The sequence below is a fragment of the Phyllopteryx taeniolatus genome, chromosome 1, assembly GCF_024500385.1.
Source record: "Phyllopteryx taeniolatus isolate TA_2022b chromosome 1, UOR_Ptae_1.2, whole genome shotgun sequence".
In the NCBI taxonomy this organism is placed as follows: domain Eukaryota; kingdom Metazoa; phylum Chordata; class Actinopteri; order Syngnathiformes; family Syngnathidae; genus Phyllopteryx; species Phyllopteryx taeniolatus.
The window spans coordinates 3,927,353-3,953,358 of NC_084502.1; the positions used below are offsets into that span (position 1 = coordinate 3,927,353).

Genomic DNA, 26,006 nt, shown 5'->3' on the forward strand with positions numbered 1-26,006 from the left:
CTTTTGACCTTGTATTGCTGTCAGTCATCTCTCTCGGTCTTTCATTCTCTCGCTCACTTTCTCTCTTCTCATGCTATGGAAAGACAGTGGATATAAAAAGTCTACACACCCCTGGTTAAATGGCAAATCTGGCAAATGGCAAATTGATATATAAAAACAAAAAAAACATGAGAACAAGATAAATCATTTCAAAGCTTTTTCCTTTATGTGACATAAAATGTACAACTCAATTGAAATAAAGAATCTTTTACAGAGGAGAAGTAAAAACAAACAAATGAGATAATGCGGTTGCAAAGGTCTGCACACCCTCTTATAATTGGGGATGTGGCAGTGTTCAAAAGGAACCAATCACATTCAAACTCGTGTGAAATGAGAATCAACACACTTGCCACCATGAAAATGTGTCTTTGATTAAGCCCAAACCACTTCCACAGCATTAGAGGGATCTCTTTGTTCAAATGTCAGAAAGAATTTCCAAGGCACATACCATGGAACACAGTGAAGACAGTCATCATCAAGTGGAGAAAATATGCCACGACCGTAACATATCCCAAAACTGGACACCCCTCCAAAGAAAGGACAAGAAGAAAACTACAGGCTGCCAAGAGGCCAACAGGAACATTGAAAGAGCTGCAGGTATTTCTGGCAAGTACTGGCTGTTTAGGACATGTGACAACAATCTTCCCGTCTTCTTCATACTTGTATTTCTGGGCTGTGGGGGATGAAGGAAGCCTCATCTAAAAAAAAAAAAAAAAAAAAAAAACATCCAAGACCAATTACATTATGCAAAAGAACACTTGAAACCTCCCAAACACGTGTGGTGACCCCAGATTGAACTATTTGGCCATACCCGCATATTATGTTTGGTTCACCAAAAGAACACTGTACCCACAGCGAACCATGGTGGTGGCAGCATCATGCTTTGGGGCTCTTTTTCTTCAGCTGCCACTGTGGCCTCAGTCATTAGTTTGAGGATATGCATATTCAGCAACCAAGTTATTGTACATGATATTATTGTTTCCCCTTAAAAGGTGAGGTTGTGACTGAATGCAAGTGTGACTCAGCAGTGGGGAAATATTGATTCCTAATCAACAAATTGGAGTTCAACCATGCAGCGCCTCAGAGCAAATTGAGTTGGACCCATGAGGTTACTGTGTATGTGTTTGTTGCCCACATTCTAATTTGTTGCCATGTTTTACAGTCACCAGCCACATGAGGTACACCAAAACAATCTAATAGGATCCAGTCCAGGACTCACACTAAAATGACAGACAGACAGATACTTTATTCACTATGTTATGGAAAATTAAATTGTCACAGCCACAAAATTCACACATAAACACTAGGCCCCCCCCCCCCCAAAAAAAACAAACAGTACTGTCAAAAGCAAAGAAACAAACAGAAGGATTTATATAAATTATAAATAAATAATTAAAAAAGATATAGATTTTACGTTGGTGTAAGGTAAGTATTTAATATATTATGCAACTTTGAGACAGTTAGTGGAAAGCGGGAATATTACTGATCGCGGTATGTAATATATTGATGAATTATAATGGACTGTTCCCAATATGTGCAGTGTATGCATATTATACACATTTCAAATTAAAACATAAACGACAATAAAATAATGAAAAAGTAAACAAATGACCTTTTTTGCGATAATAAGGCATACTTATGACGTTGTCACATAGGTATTAATTGTTGCTTGCTTATAACAGTGGTTGTAATCTGCAGTGGGAGCAATGTTTTCATGTTTTGGTTGATTTTTACAAGACAACACTGCCTCTTAGTGGAAGATTAATGCACACAAAAACAAACAGTGCTACCCCATGCAGTCAAAATTAGTAGGAAAAAAGATACAGTATCACCAAAAGGCCCATTATGGAAGAATGCCACACGCCATAGTAAGTAGTATAATAAGTAAGTAATAAGCAGTAACGAAAACAAAGCGTAGTCATATTTGCCATATCTTTATGTACTATTGATCAATTAATAAAAGCCTGTTTATTTCTCACGTGAGAGCAGATGTCGTGCAAAATTAAGTGTCTCCTGCCCTCTCCTGGCAACAATGAAAACAATGTTGACGTCATGGCCTCAAACGATTGCCCAATATTAGGCAATGGAATAATAAATTCATAAATGGGAACTGGAGTATTAGGTCATGACGTGTCGACTGGCACCAATCAAAGACTAAAAATAAAAAAATAAAAAAAAAAGAAACCTTTGTACTATTACTGAACTTAGTGACCCGATTGGTTCACTTTTAGTGTTGCTCAGAAGAGGGAGAGACGCCTTATGGTCGATCACTTGTTATTTTTAGCAGAGTTAAAATGGGAAATGTCAGAAAACAGCTGCAGCAATTGGGGGGGGGGGGGGGAATACTTGCATTTTGAGCGTACAGTTGTTGTATACCAACTATAACATGAACTAAAATGTTATTTTAGGGATATTATATTGTCCATACTATGTTGCTTTGGTTTATTTTGATTTGGTTATGAGGAAGCCTGTGATTGGCTAAGCGCCAACCGCCACATTAAAAAGATCCCGAATTAATCATTAAAATGGCCGTAATCAGATTGGACAAGGGGAGTCGGCGTGCTACATGCTAATAGTTGAGTATGTTGTAAAAAAAAAAAAAAAAAAAAAAATTTGAAATGGGCTCGAAGAGTTGGCAAGGATTTTGAAGCCCTGGCCGTTTAACGTCAGGCGCGAACGCCGTTACGTCGGAAGAGCCGGTGGCACAGCAGCAACTTTACCCCCGCTGGAAGAAGCGCCGTCATCAAGCTCCTCGATATCGGAAAAGAATGATGGCAATAACAACTCCGAGAAGCATGACGCCAACTTGGCCTCGGGTGTCGTTGCCGGTGTCAAAAGGTTGGCGTGCTTAGCTTAAGCGTGTGACCCAGCACGCATTAGTGGAACAGTGTACACGGCCGCCGCGGAGACATCATATCCGTATTAAAAGCGAAAATAATCCCGAGGTAAGGAGCCGAGGAGTGGCCGTAAAGCGAGCGGCCGTCGGCGTTTCTGTTTATTTTCCTCCGCTTCGGGTCTCTTTACTCCCACAAAGTGTCTCGCAGCCGTCGAAATTAGCGCACATATCATCATTTGGTGGCTCCCTTTAAGATCCAGCCAGCGCAAGGATTTTTTTTTCCTGCTCTCCTCCTTCGTTATAAAGTCGCCATTTTGCTTCACTGCCTGAATAAACCATCCGGTGGTGTTCCAATATTTTTCCTCAAGGAGTCGAGGATTTACACCTCTTTTCTGGGTATTTTTGGAGTGTTTAAAGGCAAGCTTGGAGCGGTGCCTCGTGGTATATACATATTAATGCAGCAAAGGAAAGGGGGCACGGCCACACTAAAGTCTCCTAGATTGTTTTCGATTTTTTTCCCCCCAGCCCTCAACCTAAACGCAATTTGTCGTTTTGGCTTCTCTAACCCCCTTTGCCCTCGTTGACGTTTGGAGACGTGAAGGTGGGCAGGACGACGGTGTGTGTGTGTGTCCGTGTCCCACCATCACCAGCGTTGTGACCGGCCGTTGACACACAGCAGGTGGGATTGCAATGTAACAAAACATCGACGGATAAACGCCCAATACGGTGCCTGTCTCCGGACCCCCACCTCGTCCACGGGGGCTGACCTGGGTCCAAGCCGGCCCTGAGCTACGGCTGAGCGGCCAACACTCCAGGTAGGTGTGGCTGACCACAAAAAAAAAAAAAAAAGTGATACTTTCTCATCTCTCCTGAGTCACACTAACATGGCAGCGTGCCATGTGCACGGTTAAATGACTTGTTTCCAGTCTGTCAGCAGATTGTGTTGAGTGGAATCTAGTAGGAGTATTGTGTCTAGCCTAATGTTTTGTATCTACTTCTGTCATTCACTCCCTTCAAGTAAACAAACGTTTGTAGTAATCATGTACTTAACTAAGCTCCAATTTCAACTCTTGTTATTATGTGTATTACTTCACCACAAACATTACCATGACATGCATCAAGAAAACATAGTGTGGGTGTCAACCCCTGGCACAGGCTGGGGTTTGGTGCCTTGCTCAAAGGCTGAGTGCTCATAGGCTAGATTTATACTGCACAGTTAAAGTGACACGATTCCTATATGCAGCGTGGCAGCATAAAACAAAAACATGGAATTTACTGCAAATTGGAATCAGGTCTCTTCCAAATGTGGATAGAAATCAAATATGTATCGATATCAGCACAGTCTAAATGCGCAGATTTTGTATGTTCCGTCAGTGTAAACAGTCATTTGGATATAGATCATTTAAAATGTGCAGGTAATTAGATAGGCAATTATATATAGGCACCTAATTGGAATTTGGCACTTTGGCCTGCAATATAATCTCTGCCAAAGAAAGATGCTGTCATTGGAGATATTGAGCATACTTTCTCCCATTTAAAACACTGGACAAAAATGTCGATTTGAAATAATACAATCAAGGTTTGAATGAAATGTAGACTTTAGGCATTTATTTAAGTTTAAATTTCAGCATTTATTTCTTAAGTTTACATTTCAGCTATTTTACAGTATGTACTGCAGAACACGAGTTTCAAAGTAATTTTTATCGCAGGCCGCATCATAGTCATGGTTTCCCTCAGAAGGCCGTTATGACTGTGGCATCATTATATTATAACATACTGAATACACAATTTCCCCCAGCTATTGATTGTTTTATATTGTTGACAACAAGTTGAATTTGAAATTAGAAGTCAGGAAAAATTATGGCATGCAAATATTTAAGTACTGTATAACACAAAATAAAATAAAATAAAATACAAACAATCACATCGTGGTGGTTTATGAAGGATCAATTTCACAAAAACTTGTCATTGTTCACATACTGTACCTCTGGACTAACTGCGTAATGTTATTCTCTGGTTCTGTCCTCACTATGTTCTATCCAAGCCTCCAAAATCAAAACGTATTAACAACTACCTGAGTGACAATCGGGGTCAATCGCGGTTCAGTTTACACTGAATGGCATGGCATGTAAACAGACAGTGAGTGGCCTCACAGAGTGACCCTTTCTGTGCTGTTGTAAATCATTATGGGACTGACAGGAATGTGGGCTCAGAGAATGTATGTGGGATCGCTATCAGTCCCACTTAGCATAATTAGCGATTGTCAGCCTTCATCCATTAGATTGGCCCTACAGTCATGGCAAATGAGGGTTCAGCACCTAGAGCTTTTCGCTAACATATATCTTGTTATGGATAATGGCAGTGTGCAGTTAATAACACACTGGGACCTTCTCAAGGCAAAAAACAAAAAAAAACGCTGCTGTCTGCATTGAAACTTGACCAAGAGATGCACAGCTGGCTGTCAAGATGAGCTTTGAACCCCTTACCTTTGTCCCTCTATTTGCCTTAGCCTTTATCTAATGGGCAGAACAAGGAGTCAGTGCAGTCGTGAGAGTATTGATTTTGAAATCAAACATGGAAGGTCATAGCCTCATTACCACTACAGATGATGTGTTTGCCACCAATACAATAACCTTCAGCCCAGCAGCATCAATGGACAGCTTGAATATACATTATCGTAGTACCCAAAGACAGCATCATATAATACAATCATTGCTGTGTACGTTGTTAACAATATAATCAACAGGAATAATGCTTTTGACTTTTCCTGTCCCTTGTCCCCCTCAATACCAACGAAGGCATGGAAAACCCCAGTGGCACTAGGCTCGTAAAGCTGTCAGCATCAAGCCTTCCAAGGGGCCGGATGTCTAAGCATGGAAATCCGCAGGAGCCTGTCAGAAGTGTGCCATGCCCTGAAAACAACATCAAACACAGTAAGTCACAAGCTGTCCCACTTTATTAAACCAAAACGATTGTCACAGATTGTTTAAGATGTGGGAACTGTGGGAGCTTTGTTTGTGTGGGCCTGGTTCAGTTCCTGGAGGGATTCCAGGCACATTTCCATTTTGGGATACGTGGTGAGTGACAATACTGTAGAAATTGTTTGCATACAACATGACAAGGGCCCTGTTAGACCGGGGAAAAAAAAGCTTCCTGGGTGAACACACCGCAAGTTACCCATGATGACTTGACATCATATTCAACATCACTGGGCCACCTTGTTGGCTCACAGCAAGAAGATCGCAAGTTCAAATCTGTCACTTCACCCTTTTCTTTGCAACGATGGCATCTTCGGACTGTACTTGCTTAGGTTCTTGCTGCATATTCTGACTTTCTCTCAGTCAGTGTCAGGTTAATTGATGCTTTTGAATTGCCAGTTGGTGTGAAAGGTTGTCTGTCACCATATGTCAGCGCAGTGATTGGTTGATCTGTCGAAGGTGTACCCTGCCTCTTGCCACAAGTCAGCTGGGATAGGTCGTGTCTCTGCGCCCTTACAAAAGTTAAACATTCTTGATGATGGATGACTGTTTGCAGGGTTTACATTAGTTGTGATTTATGGATGATTGGTAGCACTCCCTGCACTGTTTTTATCTACAGATACCGGAGAGCAAACACTACAGTGTTTCTGACAATCAAATTGTAAATAATCTACTACCATACATACCGCACATAACACAAAAAAACAACATAAAATTGTCTACATAGAACTGGGAATGAAACCACAAACTCTTCAATGCAATAAAAGTATTTTATCTGTGTGGTGTTTTTACGGTATAATGTATAGCAATGATGATAAAACAAAAAAACATTTTAAGTCATTAGACAAAGGTAGGTACTGTAGTGTAAACTCAACCAAATTACTAAATAATGCTAAATAAAATGTTGGAACTGTGCAATTTTAATAAACATGTCCACTTACAACCAGGACATTTAAACACGAGGTAAACGTTCGCATTCCTGTACTGTCAACACGTCTAAGCCAGTGAAAACATGTTGATTTTAATATGTACCTGAATTGGTTGTCAAACACAGACTACTGACCACGTCGTCCCCATTTCTTTTGTTTTGAGGAAAATCAGAGTTCAAACACGGACAAGGGCCTGGAAAAGTTCAGACTGCCTTCCAAGTGATTATTGCTCCAATTTATCTGGATAGACACGGAGGATTACAAAAATAAATGTGCAGACTGCATACTTGGGTATCCGTCCAGTAACCACAAGAGCATTGTCATTACTTTGTTGATTGAGTGCTGTAGACTTAGAAAACTGGGCCTGTTCTAATGACCCAATTGGTTTGGTTGCAACAAAATTGTCTTTAAAATCCACACACACACACGCACACACACACACAGACTCTTCCATACAGGCGCAGCACTAACAATACTGCACAGGACTACGGTACTTCATTTTTTTTTTAGGGTAATAGGATGGATTATGATGCGTGTGAGGCTGTTTGTGTGTATGTGTGCTAACACGTGTTTGCGTGCAGTTGACAGCTTTACAAATCTTACTTGGCGAGACAAGAACTGAAAGAGCAGGAGCACATCGTGCTTAATTCATTCCTTAGACCACTTTAATTTTATGTAAATGTACAGTTTTGCTCTTAAATGTTTACCCACACAGGAGCTACAAGAATGGCAGTACTGTAGGTTGTTTGCAGTGTGTACTGTTGTTTTACTTCATTCAACAAGAGGTCGTGTAATATCAATGGCTGACATGTTAATGTATACATATGACTTAGGTCAAAGCACCAGTTATACCGCTAATGTAGTGGTATCACAGTTGTCTTAATTTTTTTGTAGTTGTAAACCAGGGGTCACCAACATGCACTCCCAAGGGCCATATGAGTAGCCCGTGGGCATATTCTAAAATTAGCTCACCAGTGATGGGACATTGTGATTTTGGAATGTTGTAGAAGTGATCATTATCAAATAGAAACAGTTTCAGAGATTCATAGAAATGGGACTATTACTGTTGTTGATACAGTTGTTGTTGTTGCCAATTGTTCTCTCATGTCTTTTGACTTGACTTTGAGTTAAAGTGTTGCATATTGATATATATTTGTTTCATACTAGGTAAAGTCACTGTTTTTTCAGAGATACGAGCCATCACTCGGCCTATATTTTTTATATTTCGCCAGTTGGGAGCGTTAAATACGGACGTCACAACAAGCAGGACATAGTGAGCAATTCTTCAAAAAGAGGTGAAGTGCTTGCTTCAACCTGTTTATTGCCATTCCCAGTTGAAATTTAAGCATAAAACAAAGAGAATTGCATTTTGTGTATTTAACCAAAACACCTCCTATGAAAGTCCACGAGGTTCATGCGAACAGACAGTTAAAAATGCCATAGATGGGCTAACGAAACTAACATCAATGTTGCTGTCGTTAAAACTCTTTATGCAAAGGATATTTCAACACAAACAGTGCAGTAGCACATGTAGACTGAAAAAATAACAATACTCTGAGGCATATATTTTTTATTCTCTGCGAAAATGACTAATATTACTGCAGCTTACTGAGTGACTTACAGTAGTTGTTCAACTTTTCTTCGGGTATTAAATATATGTGTGTATTATAGTGCACCCTAGTTGCCAAGATCATTGCATGCCGGACGACAGGACATGGTGTAGAAAGTCCATTTGTCATTTTAGAGAAGGTGGTTACTCATGTGTGACGAGGTGCTGCTGATGCTTTTATTTTATTAATTTATGTTATAAATACGCTGCCGTGTGTGTGCGTGTGTGTGTATGTGTGTGTGTGTATGTGTGTGCTCGTGTGTGTGTGTGCGCTCTTAAGCGGCAGCCAACTTCACTGACTGCAGGACATCATTCATGTGCCATCTGCTGACCCTACGTATTTGTAGCAGCATCAATTTCTCTGTCACCCTCTGCCTGCTTTTATTGTCCAGTTCTTGTCAGTTACAGTGGAACCTCCAAATTCTAACACAATCCATTCTGTGTTACTGGTTGACTTCTTAAGTTGTAATTTTAAAACAAATCTTCTCATAGAAAATAATGTGAAGTAATTTCATTTTTTTTCTAGGATGTGACAATGTTGCCATCATAAAACATTTAACTCGATAGGCGATGTTCTGAATAATATTTTATTGCTCTTACCTGTCATACAACAGTGAGAAAACTAGACTTTACACCGATCTGATTGGCTTGATCGGTATCAGCCGATAATTTGTATTTTGTGCTGATCGGCTGATCGGCTTTAATGTCATAATTCGCCGATCCGATCAACGTTCATTGACATTTACTCCGCGTCGTATACAGTATATTTGAATCCAAAAGCTAGTTCATTTTTAGCCTTGTCGCGTGTCTTTTGATGTCATTTATGATCACTGGGCTTTGTCAAATCAAACGCGACCAGATACACTTGTTACAAGGCCACGACAACAACAATGGAGCGCGCTTGTATTGTGTTGGTCAAAAAAGAACAAAATGGGGAAAAACGTGTGGTGGTGGTGGTCACCGGTGCTTGGGAGAAGACGTTCGTTCAAGGATTGCTTGAGGTATGTTCACGTACTTTTAATACGATACGGCTCACAAGCAGCCAACAAAACGTTATGTAGCCTAGCAATCTAGTGCTAGCACTAACGGTTGTACTTAAACATACTGGCGTTATGTTGACTCATGCTCTAAAGTTTCGGTTTGTGGGAAGTAATTTAATTACAATAAAGTAATCTAATTACAGTAAGTTAGCACCCATTATTTCTGTCATGATGTAATGTTGTTTTGACCTGACTGATAAGAATACATGACCTGACTAGAGCATAGTTCTGAAGCTACTCAGTATATAGTACACAAGTATATACAGTAAATCAAGTCATTTAAATAGACACATTGCTCCATCTTGTGATCGGCTCGATGATCGGTTATCGTTTTTTTTTTTGTTTTTTGTTTTTTAACTCGCTGATCGGTGATCGGACCCAAAAATCCTGATCGTGTAAAGCCTAAAGAAAACCACTATATAATTAAACTAAAATAAGTAAAACTTATACCCATTGAAGGTGCTTGATAGACAGTTGAAGGAGAGGAACAAGGACGGTCTTTTGTTGCGATACTGTCACCGAGCAGCATACAGTACTTTATAGGTTTACTTGATTTAAAAAGTGTGCGTGATGATGAACTAAAATCTTTTTAGTTTTGTTTTACTTTGAGCCATATTTGGAGACGTTTGGTTGGCTCACTGTTGTATTTTCATACAACCTTACTTTTGGTGCCACCTTTCATTGTTTTCTTCCAATTAATGTTTATATATATAAATAAATATATATATATCCATCCATTTTCTTAGCCGCTTCTCCTCACTAGGGTCGCGGGCGTGCTGGAGCCTATCCCAGCTGTCATCGGGCAGGAGGCGGGGTACACCCTGAACTGGTTGCCAGCCAATCGCAGGGCACATAGGAACAAACAACCATTCGCCCTCACAGTCATGCCTACGGGCAATTTAGAGTCTCCAATTCATGCATGTTTTTGGGATGTGGGAGGAAACCGGAGTGCCCGGAGAAAACCCACGCAGGCACGGGGAGAACATGCAAACTCCACACAGGCGGGGCCGGGGATTGAACCCGGGTCCTCAGAACTGTGAGGCTCACGCTCTAACCAGTCGGCCACCGTGCCGCTTATATATATATATATATATATATATATATATATATATATATATATATATATATATATATATATATATATATATATATATATATATATATATATATATATATATATATATATATATATATATATATATATATATATGTAACATTAGACAGACTATTTTGAAATTAAAGTACACTTTTTCACAACCCCTACGTACCGATATACGTCTATATAATGTAACAAAATGTTTTCCTTTTCCTTATACCTATGTATAGTACACACTATTGATTATTGATTAATTTAGTGTAACTGCAAACAATGTAACCAGTGGCCTTATAGCAGATCTGCCTGTTTAAGTGCAATGTGTAAAATCCCAAATATTACATGAATGGATTATAATGAAGACAAAACTGGATTATAATGAAGACAAAACTGACCAAATACAGTACATTTAACATGGGCAACTGTAGCATGATCAAATTATTAACAATTATTATTGTCGCACCACAGCACATGATCCACAGAACAATAATACTATGGCGTAAAGAATGGGTTGGTGAGAATTATAATGTTTTTGCAGATTTGCAACACTGCTTTTCTCGTCGCAGCCTGAATGTGTAACTGCCGTTATAATGGAAAATATTTAATTGCCATATCTGCTAACTTATGTGCCTCTGTCACCAGAATTTAAGTAACCACATGGACACACGGAACACGGACAGTAAATCAAGCGCTCATGACAGGGCATCAGTAAATTTACTGTTGGCTCTGGCTCAAATGAGCATCTGGCAATAGATGCAGCAGCTTCCAGGGTGGTGAAGTATGCAGCTGATGTCGAAGGCACTTAGAATCAGTGCTGATCTGAAGAGACCATTGAGGTACTCTGAATTACCGGAGAAAGAGGCGGGAATCTGAAGCCTAAGCTCTTTTTTTTTTAAGTGTGCGCCGTATGTTACATGTACTATAATATTGAGCCACAGGTGCGCTCACAATGTGCTGCTGTCTTCACAAGAGCTGTTGTCAATCAGCAGGTCTTAACCATTTGCGCGAATGAAGCTGTGCTTAAAAGAAATATAACAACATGGATTTGACCCATATGATGTGCTGTCAGTTGCAAACAGGCAAATAAATGCACCATCTTTTGCATTTTCTTGCAAATAGGTGTTGATGATGCCGTTGCGAGAAAATGGTCAAAAGAGCCACGAGTAGTTGAGTTTGGAGTGTCTCTGAGTATTGGTATGTTCACAGTTGGAGGCGGGGCTTACTTTAGCCAACTGTAGCTGACCAGGCAGTCCTATTATAAAATGTGTAAAAATGTCATTTTTTTTGTGTCAGGTGGGCGGAGTTTGTTGTAATAGTGGTTCTTTAGAACTCTTAAAACAAAGCTTTGTTTGTCTGCTTTCAGCCCCCAGTCACATATTCTCTCATTAGAAGAGAAAACTGTGATGCAAAGTTGTGACACTGGATCTTCCTTCCACACAGCTGTGCCACTGCCATTTGTATGCATCTTCCAAATAGCGGGATAGTTCTAATCCGACTGGGCAGATCTAGACAATGGTTCCTGTGTGAGTGCGTGCAGAGGAAAACAAATCTGCGTTCTGTTAATGTGTGAGTGCGTGCATGCGTGTTGGAAGCGTGTGGGGAGCAATTGCAGGCGTAGCTGGGGGAACTCAGGGGTTATATGAGAGCATCAGACAGCTGCCAAGACCCCTGGGTCCTGACGCTTCTCTGACTCAAAAAATTACTTATTTATTTCTAAAAGCATCGCTGCATATGTTGTTCTTATTTTCATGACAATAGAAAAAAAATCAGTTGTTTCGTTTTCAGAAATAAGGTCCTGTTCTGTTCTCTATGTTCCCTTCTTTTATTATCATTTCTAATGTAATAAATCAATTAATGGGTTTTTGCTGATGGTTTTCTTCACTACTCCTCTTTCCTGAGTTATTTACAAGGGTTACCAAGTGTGGCTGAACAGTTGCACAGATATGCAGACAGCTGGGAGCAAAGTCATTCCCTAACACTAAACGAGCAGCTGTTTTATCCCATCGACTTGTGCCTGTTGGCTGAGGTTTTGGATGTGAATGCTTTCTTTCAGCGAGGACAATGACTGAGTGTGCTCCTCAGACTCAAGCTACAACAAAGAGGCTGACTACTTTTTGTTAACTGTTGTGTATTTCGTCCATACCAAGTTTTCTGCCGGTGTTTACTTGGCTGCTCATTAAATGGATCCACATATAATTGGAATTGTATCGCCCCCAAAGAGGTTTTTCACAGTGATAACTGTGACAAGTCGATCTAATTCCCATAGTAACGAGAACGTATCATCCCCAGGAGCAGAATGTGTTAATTAGGACCTTATTTTACAAGACCTTTGTTTTCTGAGATAGGAATTCCAATGCATGCTCAATTTCCTGCTCAGCACAAGCCCTCCAGCTGCAACTCAGACAGCCAAGAGAAATTTGCTCTGTTGCCTGGAGTATATCAATAATACTGTGTACTGTCCTCATATTATAATACTAATATCCATGCACACGCGACCACACATTTCTGCTTACCGGTTTGTGTGTCATGTTCTAGAATGAAGGGCTACCACTGTATGTGTTTTAACACCTTGTGCCATGAACTACAGTATTCTTTGGTCTACTACTAGCCCATCCATACATCCATTTTCTTTACCGCTTATCCTCACTAGGGTCGTGGGCTGGCGGAGGCTGTCCCAGCTCTCTTCAGGCGGGTGGCTGGGTACACCCCGAACCTGTCACCAGCCAATCGCAGGGCACATAGAAACAAACAACCATTCACACTCACATTCACACTTACGGGGAATTTAGAGTCTTCAATCAACCTACCACGCATGTTTTTAGGGTGTGGGAGGAAACCGGAGTGCCCGGAGAAAACCCACCCAGGCACGGGGAGAACATGCAAACTCCACACAGGCGGAGCCGGGATTTGAACCCCGGTCCCAGGAACTTTGAGGCAGATGTGCTAACCAGTCGTTCACCGTGCTGGGCTAGTACTAGCCATGTAATCTCATTCATCTTGTCCTACTATTTCTACTTTGGGATGCATGTGAAATAAGATGTTACACTCAGTGTCTGTGCTTGTGATTAAACATTAAACAGATAAGAGTGAACCTTATTCATAACCTGAAAGGTGATAAAACGTGGAAAATGAGTGAGTCGGGAGAATGTTATATACATCATTGATGTAGAGAGATATTTAAGGGGGGTGTGGGGGAGGGTCTTTATGCTAGTGTAAGCTTGTTCTAGGCTGAAAACCAATTAATTTATTTAATGCAAAAATCCTCCTTCCATTTTTATAATCCTGGTAGGTACGCTGAGTGCTCTGAACCAGTTTGGGTGCCACTACAAATGAGGCTGCATGTCTGCATGCTGTCACTGCTTACCAATGAGTGTGTAAGACATGACATGACATGGTTGACATATTATTTTTCCTCACTGTGGGATTTCCAAGTCTTCAAAATGTGAACAAAGTGCAGTGTTAGTGTTTCCTTTTGACATTTTCTACATCTGATATGGCTGAATTTTGCTTTATTATGCCGTCGCTGTGAAGTTGCGTGACATCAGTGCGGAGAAGTTGAGATCTGGTTGGATTATACACTATATGGTGGTGCAGCAGCTCAGTTTGTACCTGCAGCACTATCATATAAAGATACATCTCAATAAATTTGAATATGGTAGAAAAGTCCATTTATTTCAGTACCTATACATTATATAGATTCATATAAAACTTGGAAAAATACTTGTCAGAGGGCAAATTCCTACCTAATTTTTATATTAAAAATCATTTTCATTGTTTATTTGTTTGGTATATAATATTCTACATACTAGAGATGGTGAATTTGGGGTTTTTGTTTGCTGTGTGTAGGCTTCAATCACCAAAATTATATGAGTGTATAAACAATCAATAAATATTTCACTCTGACTGTTTGTAGTGTATCTCTATGAGTTTCACATTTCAAATTGAACCACATAAAGCTGTAATCCGCAATTACTGACACCCCCTAATGCTGGAAGTCAGCATTAAATCAAAGCCTTTGATATGATGCCTGTCCGCCCTCCTCCTCCTCTTTCTAACACCGCATGCTTTCTCCTTTCTATGGCTCAGTCGATCTGCGCACTGTCCATATATAGGCCGGCCAGTTCGTAGGTAAAATACGTTCTTTCTATAAATCATTTTAGAGCGCCTCAAGTGATCCAGCACGGAAATGTATAGTCACTAAAGGTGAAGAAATACATATTGAAAGATATAGCAAGATGTCACAAGCTGATAGGCTTAATCAGCATTCTGTCATCTACTCTTATAGTGGCTTGGGTGAAAATGACTGTTTTTAACAAAAATTAGTTGTTGATTATAGTTTTTTGTTTTTTTTTGTCCTGTCCGGCTGTTAGGTCAAGGAGATTGGAGTATCTGTATCCCTTTTATGCCAGAACAGTTTTACTGTGTCACAGTGGAGTTTTTAAGCTTCCGCTGTGGTTTCTTAGTATTATAATTGAAGTTTATTAAGAATCAGAGTCAAACAGAACAAAGTTTCTAGAGGGGAGAGAGAAACGAACACAAAAGACAAAACACTAATTGTAAACAGGATGAGAAAAGTAAGTCATTACATTATCTACAACAATTAAACATTAAATATGAGTGTTGCATGGGGCTGTAGTGCTACATACATCCTGTGAGGGAAGGACAGGACAAGCTGGAACAGGACAAGGACAGGAGAAGAAGCATGTAGGACAAGGGTCGTGAACCCGGCTGAACAACTGAAGTGTGGTGGGATTGACTATGTAAATTATAAAAGTCTATAGGACGAGAGAGGGGGTGCCCAAACTTTTTTCCCCCAAGATCTACTTTTCAAGCAGCCAACCTACCTTTTTTGGGGGTAGTGGGGGCCGCGACCATGTCTCCGGTTTGGGAGCGCAGAGCGCTACCAGTGAGCTACAATTATGGGCCGCCGACACAGCTCCGCACCAATGTATGTACCTTGCATCACCGCATGAGCCAATCTTGCACAACACAACATAATTAACAATGCAAATTTTTTTGTCATTACCTGAGTTTACGCCGATGACTTGCACTGAAGTGAATCAGCCAGGGATGGATAGTCCAGACAGTAGCTGCTGACGGCCACCCTCAAACACACTTCCAAATGTTCATCAGTTAGGGTGGAACGGTACTTGGACTTAATGATCTTCATGTGGGAAAAGGCTGACTCACATAAATAAGTGGAGGCAAATAATGCAGTCAAAAAGGTAGCACATTTCCTCATGTTGGGGTACTTATGCTCTGTGAGTAAGTTCGAAAACTGTCCACGAGCTCTGGACTTCAGCTCAATGTCGGCTTGTAGTGTCAAAATCTCATCTTCCACTCCAGAAAAGTTCAGGTGAAACAGTGTTGCAATTTTTGATGCGAGTGAAACAACCTCAGCATCTTCCAGAAAAGGATAGCGACTGGCTCGAGTAAAGAAAAGTCTTGAAAGCATTTGTCAAACTCTGACAGACAATTGTGAATCAGCTCTGTGTAGCGTGCACTGTGTAGCGTAATGCCCGGATCAGACTACAAGACAAATTTGCTCTTTCACGATTGCACTGTCACACTACAGCAATAAAATCTTGTATTCCGATACCAACGCAAAGGGAGACCAAAACGTTCCCAGGCAGGACGTCTCTCAGGGTGTCTCTGCTCGCAAGACATTCGGAGCGGGTGCGTTGTGTCCGCTTCCGTCCCCTCAAAGTGAGCTCAGGCCCCCAAACAGGGTAGCTTGGAGCGCTTGGAGGAGGCTCTACAGTCGGGGATGCTCCGATGTGTCCTCGTCACCTGGTGGTGCGTGGTGTAGAGTGCAACATTTCATCTGTTTCAGTTGACAACAGATTCGACATTAGACATTCAAGTTTGCAGCAATACAGTCACTAGTGGCGTTTATGTAAAGTTCTTAAAATATAAACTCCCAGCCTAGTCCGGTACAGACTATGTTTCCTGAACCAGTGTCTGTAGTGTCGTTCCGTCGCCCGTGGGTGTCGCTGTTGCCTGTTCAAAATCCCAAGTGGCGGTACTCAACAGGGTGGAGGCGCCTTTGTTGGTGAAGTCCTCCAGGCTGGAGGGAAGTTAATTAACTTAGCGTCCTAGGGCGAATTCAGCATCCTTGGGTCTCCGCTTTGAAGCTCCGGGTGCCCGTAATTCACTTGGCATGGCAAAGCAAATGTCTGTGTCTTGCTTTTGATGATTATGTCTGGTGATTCACTTAGCGTCTTTGGGCGAAGTTGCATCTCACCACTCCGTGGCCGTCTACCTCGGCGGGGAGCAGCGGTAGTACGAGGCTGGGGTGCTGGGTGGCATCTTTTCATGGCGTGTCCATAACACTTTCATCTCCAGTTCTGACGCCAGGTTCTGGAAGTTTGCCAAATCATGACGCTGCAGCTTTGAGGAGAGATTAACTGAGTTGATCATATTGATCACTGTTTTGTCTTTTCTTTGCAGCTCTAGATTAAGGTCATTCAACATGTTTTGTCAGATTTGTTAAAAATGCCAACAGCCACTGACCGTCATTTAGTTTCTTGTATTCTGCATGTCCAGCTGCACGGAAAAACTCCTCAAAATCTTTGCAGGAATTTCCCTCGACTAAGCCATCTCACGTCAGGGTGTAGCAACAACTCAGAGTGGTCGCAATCAGCCATCTCCAGATGTGCACGGAATAACCGTCTTTAAAGAGATCCGGCTCGAATAGAATAGGTGATCTTCGTTGCCATGTCCATGATCTCTTTCATGTTGAGCATTTTAGCGCATAACGCTTGTTGGTGGATTATGCAATGGTAATTCAGGAGGTCTGGGAAAGCATTGTCCTGCCTGCACTTGGCAATAAATCCATTCACGCGGCCATCCATTGGGGGTGCTCCATCCGTGGTGAAAGAAACCAATTTTTACACCGGGAGTGAAATATTTCCTCTCCTCGCGTCTGTTCTTTCATGGGCAGTTCTTTCATGGGCAGTACTGTTAATAGCTCCTCTTTTGCAGTGATATCACTAAACACCATACAAATGAAAATGCACATCTTGGCTGTGTCACTCACGTCCGTAGATTCATCCAACTGCAGTGAGAAACACTCACAATCTCCGATGTCCTTCCACATTTGGTGGGTTAAATCCTCAGCCATGGCTTCACAGCTCTGTGTAACTGTACTTCTTGACAGCTGGAGAGCTTTGATCGAAGATAATATTTCTGCCTTATTTTTAAAGTCCCGTGAAAAAAATACTCCTCCCATTCCGTATGAAAGTGGTATGTTTTTGTCTTCTTACTTGGTCCAGCTCCCCCACTCATTTTTATACCCTTTCTTAAGTTAAAGAAAAAACACTGAGAGATAAAAATTGGAGGTAACTCACTGACTAGCTTGTCAGTTTTGACACACTTAGCGCCTTTGTTTGCGCATCTGCAGTTACATTTAGCGCCGTTGTTTGCACATGTGCGTGACCTAAGTGTCAGAAAAATTGAGATGTCAGCGATTATATACGTATATCAATCAAACGATGGGATGGATGATAGGCTGACGTCTTTTTTTTTTTTTTTTATAAGTGAGTGGCCCCACACCCAGTGAAAGAGTCCCAGCCAAGTGACACCCCCCCACCACCACTCACCCCCTCCCTAGACCCCCAGGAGAGCCAGATGCCCCCCCCCCCCCCCCCAACCTGCAGGGCCCGCGATGCAGCCAGTCCACACCGAGCCCGCGGGCGGGAGAGTGTCCCTTGTTTGTTGGAAAGGAGGGCGGATAGGGGCACCCGACAAGGGAACGATAAGGGGGGGACCCAGGTAGCAGCCGCGGGTCATGAGATGGGAGCACCAACGCCATCCAGCCCGGGGGGGCCCGGGCTCGGGAGCACCACCATGCAGCTAAGTGAGAAACCACCTCCCCCGTTACTATGACTGCCAGGTGCCCGACTGGCAGTCATTGGCCCTACCCTGTGTATCAGTGCCACCCCGAGTGGTGTAGTGCATTGAAATCTGGAGAGGCCGGGGGGCAGGGCTGCCAGGCACTGCTGCCTAACAGCCAAACCCCTCCCCACCCACGACCCACCGTCCCCCAGAGTTGGGTATATGTGGTGTATTAAAACGTGGGGATGAGTGTGTGTGATGCATTTAAAATCCAGGGGGCCAGGCAGGGTGGAGACGCAGGGCGCACGGACCGGGAAACAGCACAGACGTGCTGAAACCCGGTCCGACACCCACACCCTCCAGACCCCATACCAGTCCCCCGGGAACCTTTAATATGTATATGTGCCCAGATGTGATTAGTGGAAAAATATATGCAGTGAGTGGTGTGAGCGTGTGCTAAATGAGTGATTAAGAGGCATGGCTCCTGCAGGTCGGGTCCATTAGGACCCCCATAGCAGGCCCCACAGCCCGCAGGGGACCACCCGGCTTCCCCACGGGAAGAGGAAGGGATGCAAGGAACGGAGACAAGAGGAGGAAGTAGGCCCGAGGAGTGACAGGGGGGCCCCACCAGCAGCCAGAGCGGGGCACCCAGGCTGGCGCCAGCTGGCACCGCTCCAGCACCCACGGAAGATGGGCGAGTCACCATCACTCCACCAGTTCTATGGAGCATTTTATATTGTATAAGATGTAGATTTGTGTTTTTTGTCATTCTAAACGTATTGTTACAAATCTGAAAGTTTCCGACTGTTATTTGGAATTCTTGGAACAGTTCATCACGTCCTAAAAACATTATTGTTACATAGTTGTTGGAGCTGGTCAATGCCATGTTGTTCCCATGTACGAACATGAAGGGGTATATTATTAATTTCGAAATCTGGATTGTGCCAGATTGGGGAGAGCATACTGGGAGCTAATTGAGATCCTGACGATTCTAAACTTTGCCACCAAGCCGTTAAGGCGGATTCGATTACTGGGTTCTTGAAGCATTTATGGCGTTTAAGACTTGTGGAAATAAATGGGAGTTTTGGGAGTTTGATGTTATTGCAGTCTATTTGTTCCAATTCTAGCCAAGAATCATACTCCTCATTGTGGTGCAACCATTGTAATTGTAATTGGTTAGCTAAATAGTAGTGTTTAAAGTTGGGAGTACTTGGGCCTCCCTCATGTTTACTTTTCTGAAGAGTGGATAGACTTATCCTATTTTTCTTATTTTTTGAATAAAAATGTATTATGAATCTAAGGTTTTAAACCATTTTAATGTGGCCTTAAATGGAATAATTGAAAATAAATGATTTATTTGAGGTAAGGTTTTCATTTTTATTGGAGCTATTATTCCCAGTAGTGATATAGGCGAGTTATTCCAGCGTCTTAAATCAGCTAAGATTTTTTTCTAGAAGTGGTGTGTAATTTAGATTGGTTAGCTCTTTGAGTTTTGATGAAATAGTAATACCTAAATACTTAATGTTTCCTATAGGAATAGGGTAATCTGGGATTTGATCTGCAGGAGTCCATGAGTTTGCTGTTATTGGGAGTATTGTTGATTTTGTCCAGTTGATAGAGTAGTCTGATATTTGTGAAAATTTTTAATGAGATTGAAGACTGCCTGAAGAGAATACTTGGGTTCCTGTAAGTAAAGAAAAATATCATCAGCATATAAATTGATTTTGTGTTCTGTCACTAGTGAGCAGATACCTTTACTATTAGCATTCTGACGTATAGCGGCAGCAAGAGGTTCAATGAATAGTGGACCTGACTTTAGTAATAACTTAATTAAAGCTGTGGCTACTAATTTGACTTTTATCGTTTATCTCCTTGACTGTTCTGAGAAATAGAGGCCCTAGTATTGGCCTGAAATGTTTCATGAATTCAATGAGGATTCAGTCCAGGCCAGGCGCTCGTCCCGATTGCATATTTTTTTATACGTTATGTAATTAATTCTGTGATGGTTAAAGGAACATCAAGGCTGTCTTTAATTTGTGTATTTAATTGAGGAATGTTTAGATCCTTAATAAAAGTTTCAATTTATTTTTGGTCCGGGTTGTTCGAAGATGCGTATAAGCTGCTATAATAATTGTAAAAAATGTCATTTATTTCTTGCGGTGACTGTGTACAGTTGCCGTTTGAATCTTGAATGGCTGTAACTAATGACTTTTCTTTATTTCGCTGAAGTTGGTTCACAATGAATTTTCCTGATTTTTTACTGTACTCAGTTAGTGTATCTTAACTGTTGTAGAAAAATCTCTTCTTTTGGCTAAGATAACATCTAATTGATGTTTTGGCTTTTGAAGTTTGTTTCTAAGCGTATCTGAGGATTAATTGCATATTCTTCTGTGAGGTGTTTAATTTTTTCCTCAATTCCATTTTCCAATTTTTGTTATTTATTTATTTTTATACGGAGGATATGATGTGATTCAACCTCTGGATACAGCTTTCCCGGTTTCCCACAACAGAGATGGGGATATGGTTGGGGAGTCGTTGAATTTCAGAAACTCATCCCATTCCTTCCTCACAAAAGAATCAAAATCTGGAACCTTCAATAGGGACGTGTTGAAGCGCCATGTTGGTGGGGGTCCCAAACTTGATTCAACTTTTAGATTGAGAGAAATTGGTGCATGGTCGCTGATGATGATTGGATGTATTTTGGAGGTAATTCTTTGAGCTGCCGAATTGTTAAAAAGAAAAAAATCTATTCTTGAGAAAGAGCAGTGAACCGACGAGAAAAATGTGTGTTCTCTTTTTGCACGGTTTTTCAGCCGCCATATGTCAACAAGACCAAAGTCATCCATATACTGCTCTAGTATATTGGGGCATTGTGGCTGATTGCTATTTTTGAGATTTGAGCGATCTATGAGAGGATTTTGCGTAAGGTTAAAATCACCTCCCATGATAATTGTAGAATTGACTGACAAGTTTAAGTGTGAAAAGAGCATGTGAAAAAAGGCTGGATCATCTTTATTTGGAGCATATACATTGACGATTGTGTAAAGCTTGTTAAATATTGTAGCCTGTATAATTATATATTGGCCTTCTGGATCTGCTACTGTACTATTTATTGTAAAAACTAGTCTTTTATGGACAACTATTAAGACTCCTCTTTGTCTACAGTTATAAAAGGCAGAGATAACCTGGGTGAAATTAGTCAATGAGGCATTTTTCTTCTGACTCAGTAAGGTGCGTTTCTTGTAATCGGAGGAGGTCTGTTTTAAATTTAGTGGTATAATCGTAATGGACGACTGGTTAGAGCGTCTGCCTCACAGTTCTGAGGACCGGGGTTCAATCCCCGGCCCCGCCTGTGTGCAGTTTGCATGTTCTTCCCGTGCCTGCGTGGGTTTTCTCCGGCTTCCCCCCACATCCCAAAAACATGCAGGGTAGGTTGATTGAAGACTCTAAATTGCCCGTAGGTGTGAATGTGAGTGCGGATGGTTGTTTGTTTCTGTGTGCCCTGCGATTGGCTGGCAACCGGTTCAGGGTGTACCCCGCCTCCTGCCCAATGATAGCTGGGATAGGCTCCAGCACTCCCGCGACCCTTGTGAGGATAAGCGGCTCAGAAAATGGATGGATGGCTGGAGATAGTCCTATAGTACTGCAAAGCCAGCATACATAGAAGGGTAACGAACAAACACTGAACAGCTTTAAGCTTTTGACACTGTTCTAATTTATTGCGATGTACCTGTAGTATTCCGCTTGCTCAAAGGAAGAAGTCATCAGCCTTGAAGATTCCTGCCTGCACTCCCTCTACATCCTTGTCGCTCCTCTCCTCCCTTTGTCTCCCCACTCCAAAAATACTCAGCTCTCTCCAGCCCCCCTTGACTGTAGCGCTAGGCAAAATGGAGTACAATGCTCATTTATCAGAGATCTGATTGTAACAGAGTAGAAAGTACCATTAATAATAACCCAAACCACTTTGGTCATCATGTGGGTAGAAATCATGGGTTGAGAAGTAAAGGAGAATAACACTTATGACCTTCTTTAGACATTGTGTGAGCAACGATGAAAGCAGCAGTCTCAGGAATTGAGTGAAGGATAAAGCTGAAGCAGTCATTTTTCTGTGTGCTGCTGTGTCAAAGGTTCACACCAGCACGAGAGACTTATAGCTGATCTTTTGGGCTCACCAGACAGCGTTTACTCACACTGCATTCTTAAAATCATACCACAGCTCAAAGCCAAATATATTTATGTGTTCACACTCATATCATATCAAATTTGTGCTTTGTGCTCGGTCATCAGGGGGTTGGGTATTTTGAACATTTGCTTCATTTGTATACATCACTAAACTATTCCAAAGGCAATCAGAATAAAGTATCAACCAAACCAGACCTATAATGGCAGTGTGCATACAGTACACAGTAGAAATGAATGAAATTATTATTCATATTCCACTGACCACCTCTGTTATTTAAATTTCAGTGACCCGAATGAGTCACCACCTCTATGTAGTGGTAATGCAGATTTTTATCTTTCTATTTATTTAGTTATTTCTATTTTGTCTTGTGATTTGCCAGCACACACAGTGTGTGATGATGCAGCAGAGGGGAAGAGGAAAGGTTGTCCTAAAGCGGAAGAGCAGGAACTGCGAAGCATCCCTGTGAGTAGCCCTCTTTGAACTGAGTGGGTGTTTGAAGTGGGCTTCACGTATTTGCTCTGAGTAGGCTGGCTGCCTTACACGAATTTGCACAATATACAATGTAGCAACAACCTTACATTTATTCACATCTTGTCCTCTCCCCAAACAGGCCCACTTGATGGTACAGTGGAAGGAAGAGTTTAAGCGTCGCTCCAGAGTTAAATGTCCATTCTCAGGCTGCTGGTTAGAGTTTCCAAGCATCTATGGTGTAAAGTACCACTATCAACGCTGCCAAGGGGTAAGCCTCTCTCCCCTCTCTACCTACATTGTAATATCTGATGTACAGTGTGGTTGAGAGGAGATTCACATTGCTCACTTTTCTACTATCGAGCAAACGAAATCTATTAGATGTGCTTTCTCTCAACTCCCTGTCATCATCTCTGTTTTTTTTTTGTTTTTTTTTCTCAGACCACAGTAGTTGAGAAGCAGAGTCATGGCTGTCCCTATTGTGAGGCAGTGTTTATAACAAAGGTGCGCCTACAGAAACACATACTTTGGAACCACCCAGACAGGGTTAGTTTGGAGTCAAAGGATGAGCAGCCGAAGCTTCAGAAGACCCCTGTCAAGTCCAGCACCGTAAAAAGGTAAACAAGATTTTAACATTTCCGGGCTTGTTATCAAGTGTAATAATATTAGCTATGCCATATTGCTGGCTGACTTTAATTGGTTTGTGAATTCAGGACCCTGGAGAACAACCCTCCATCTCCAGTGTTCTTCAAAGTGAAAAAGACCCTGGAGGTGTCCAGCCCTTCTCACAATGGAGAGCTGACCCACCAGAGGAGTGAGAGGAAACAGCACAGTCAGCCGTCACTGCAGCGTCACCAGTCCCAGCCTCAATTTGAGCAGTCTCGGTCCCAAAGCACATCCTCTGATGCAGGGGGAAGTGAAAGTGAATGTGGCAGCCTGCCGCTATCTTATCCCGATGAAGACCCAGAACGAATGAAACACAGTAAGATTACTGCATTTCCATTTTCACCACATGTTTTTACTCTAAGTGTTTGACCTTTTTTTTCTTTTTCTTTCATGTTATTTCTTGAGCAAGGACGGAAGCAGAAAACACCCAAGAAGTTCACTGGAGAGCAGCCTTCGATCTCTGGAACATTTGGATTGAAAGGTATTGACAAATATATCCATCTTATTGCTGTTCCAGATCTGTGTTGAGCTAGTGACCTCCAAAATTCTCTGTGTATGTGTGCTGCAGGAATGACTAAAGTGGAGGAGAAGTTGAAGGCAAGTCGCGTGAAGAGACGGGACGGCAGCACATTTACTGAGGAGCCTCACAGACGACCAACTTCAAATCAGTCCTCCACTAAACACACAGCCACCACCAGTTCAGGTGAACAACTAGATCAACTTAGAAAATGTAGGATTTATTTTGTTTAACCTTTCCCTAAGAAGGGGGTTATCTTGACTGAAGCGCTTCAAATTTTTTGTTAAGTATGAAACTTAATCCAAAATATGCAAAACAAACACACACAACACAACCATTTCTACTCTGAGTTCAAATGAACTACAAACTGTAACTTCTTCATTCATATCAAGTTTTTACTCTCAGTGATGCCGGTAATACGTTACAAAGTAACTATCTATCTACAAAGTAACGTTACAAAGTAACTATCTATCTACAAAGTAACACATTACTCAGAAAATGTGGTCCGGTGACATCATAAGGAATCTAAGGTGTTACTTTTTATATTCGAGTAGTCTGATTACAGTTACTTTGATTTATCTGCCAATAGTTGCTTTTTTGTTCACAAGAACCTGAGCTAAATATGCTTTTGAATCATAATATGCTATTTACACTCAGGCAACAGATATATAGCATTAACAAACTACAGTCCTTGGGAACATGAGGCAAGTCAATAACCAAGACACTTGATTCAGTCACGGTGCATGTCATAAGTGTAGACCAATTTTCAGCCTTTGTTTTAGTAATGACAAATAAAACAGACGAAACACACTATATCCTTAACTATTCATGACTAAAATGCACACAACGACTAACTACAATATAAAAAAAAGGCACAATATTTATAAACGGAGCCGCCTGGGGCAATGACGTCAGGTGACATGTTGGACGTTTTTCCGCACAGCCAACTCACGTGTACCCAAGCAGCCACTGGCGCAAACACAATGGATGCTGACGACTCTGACGAGGGATTGGCATACTTAAACTCGAAATACATTATACACACACAGTTGCCTTCATGGACCCCCACACAATCGGCAGGTTTGCTACTGTCTGTCTGTCTGTCTGTCTGTCTGTCTGTCTATCTATCTATCTATCAGTTAAGAGTCTTTAGAGAAGTGTACTGAGAATTGTGTGCTTGTTCATATTTAGTTGGCTATTTGGCATCGCAAGGCTGCTCTAAGTTGCTTCATTTAATGTGGCTTCAACTACATGTTTTCATGTTGATGACATCATTCTGTAACTTGTGTGGCGTACATTACCAAGTAATGGGTACGGTTAAGCTAATGCTTTTTTTGTACTGTGGATAAGTCATATTCCTGCCACTTGACAGCTGCTGAAAGTAACTAAAAAGTTACCTTTTTCTAACTTAGTTTCTTTTGAAATCAAGTAATCAGGAAAGTAACTAAGTTACTTTTAAGATCAAGTAATCAGGAAAGTAACTAAGTGACATTTTCAAGGTAACTGTGGCAACACTTTACTCTTGACTGCTCTATATGCAAAATATAAACATAATTTCTTGCAAGGAAAATTGTGTTGTTGTGTCTTACCAGTGGGAGGCAGCAAAGGGCTGTTTGTACCCAATATGCTTTGATTCAAAAGTAGATAAAAAACTGATAAATACAAACTGGCACACGGGAGCACAATTTTAAATATCATGGCTACTCAGGAAACCAGGGATGCTACTCAAGTAAAGAATACCTCAGTACGTGAGGAATAGATGTCATCCAAAATAAAGGAGACAAATCCTAAGAGAGTCATACTACAAATATT

The 26,006-nt window shown here is 41.5% G+C and overlaps 1 protein-coding gene across 4 annotated transcripts in view; it reads left to right on the forward strand.

The window, feature by feature from the left end:
- The first annotated feature begins 2,377 nt into the window (after positions 1-2,377).
- The window catches only part of znf512b (zinc finger protein 512B), a 34,262-nt gene continuing 10,633 nt past the window's right edge, over positions 2,378-26,006 (forward strand). For 3 of the 4 annotated variants that reach the window (XM_061755920.1, XM_061756082.1, XM_061756170.1), the window contains exons 1-8: positions 2,378-3,690; positions 5,674-5,808; positions 22,923-23,005; positions 23,154-23,282; positions 23,453-23,628; positions 23,725-23,993; positions 24,087-24,158; positions 24,246-24,380. In XM_061755920.1, coding sequence (XP_061611904.1) covers positions 5,676-5,808; positions 22,923-23,005; positions 23,154-23,282; positions 23,453-23,628; positions 23,725-23,993; positions 24,087-24,158; positions 24,246-24,380 — 997 coding nt within the window. In that variant the 5' untranslated portion in view covers positions 2,378-3,690; positions 5,674-5,675. The remainder of the gene's footprint in view (positions 3,691-5,673; positions 5,809-22,922; positions 23,006-23,153; positions 23,283-23,452; positions 23,629-23,724; positions 23,994-24,086; positions 24,159-24,245; positions 24,381-26,006) is intronic. The other variant, XM_061756004.1, reaches the window with a different exon arrangement.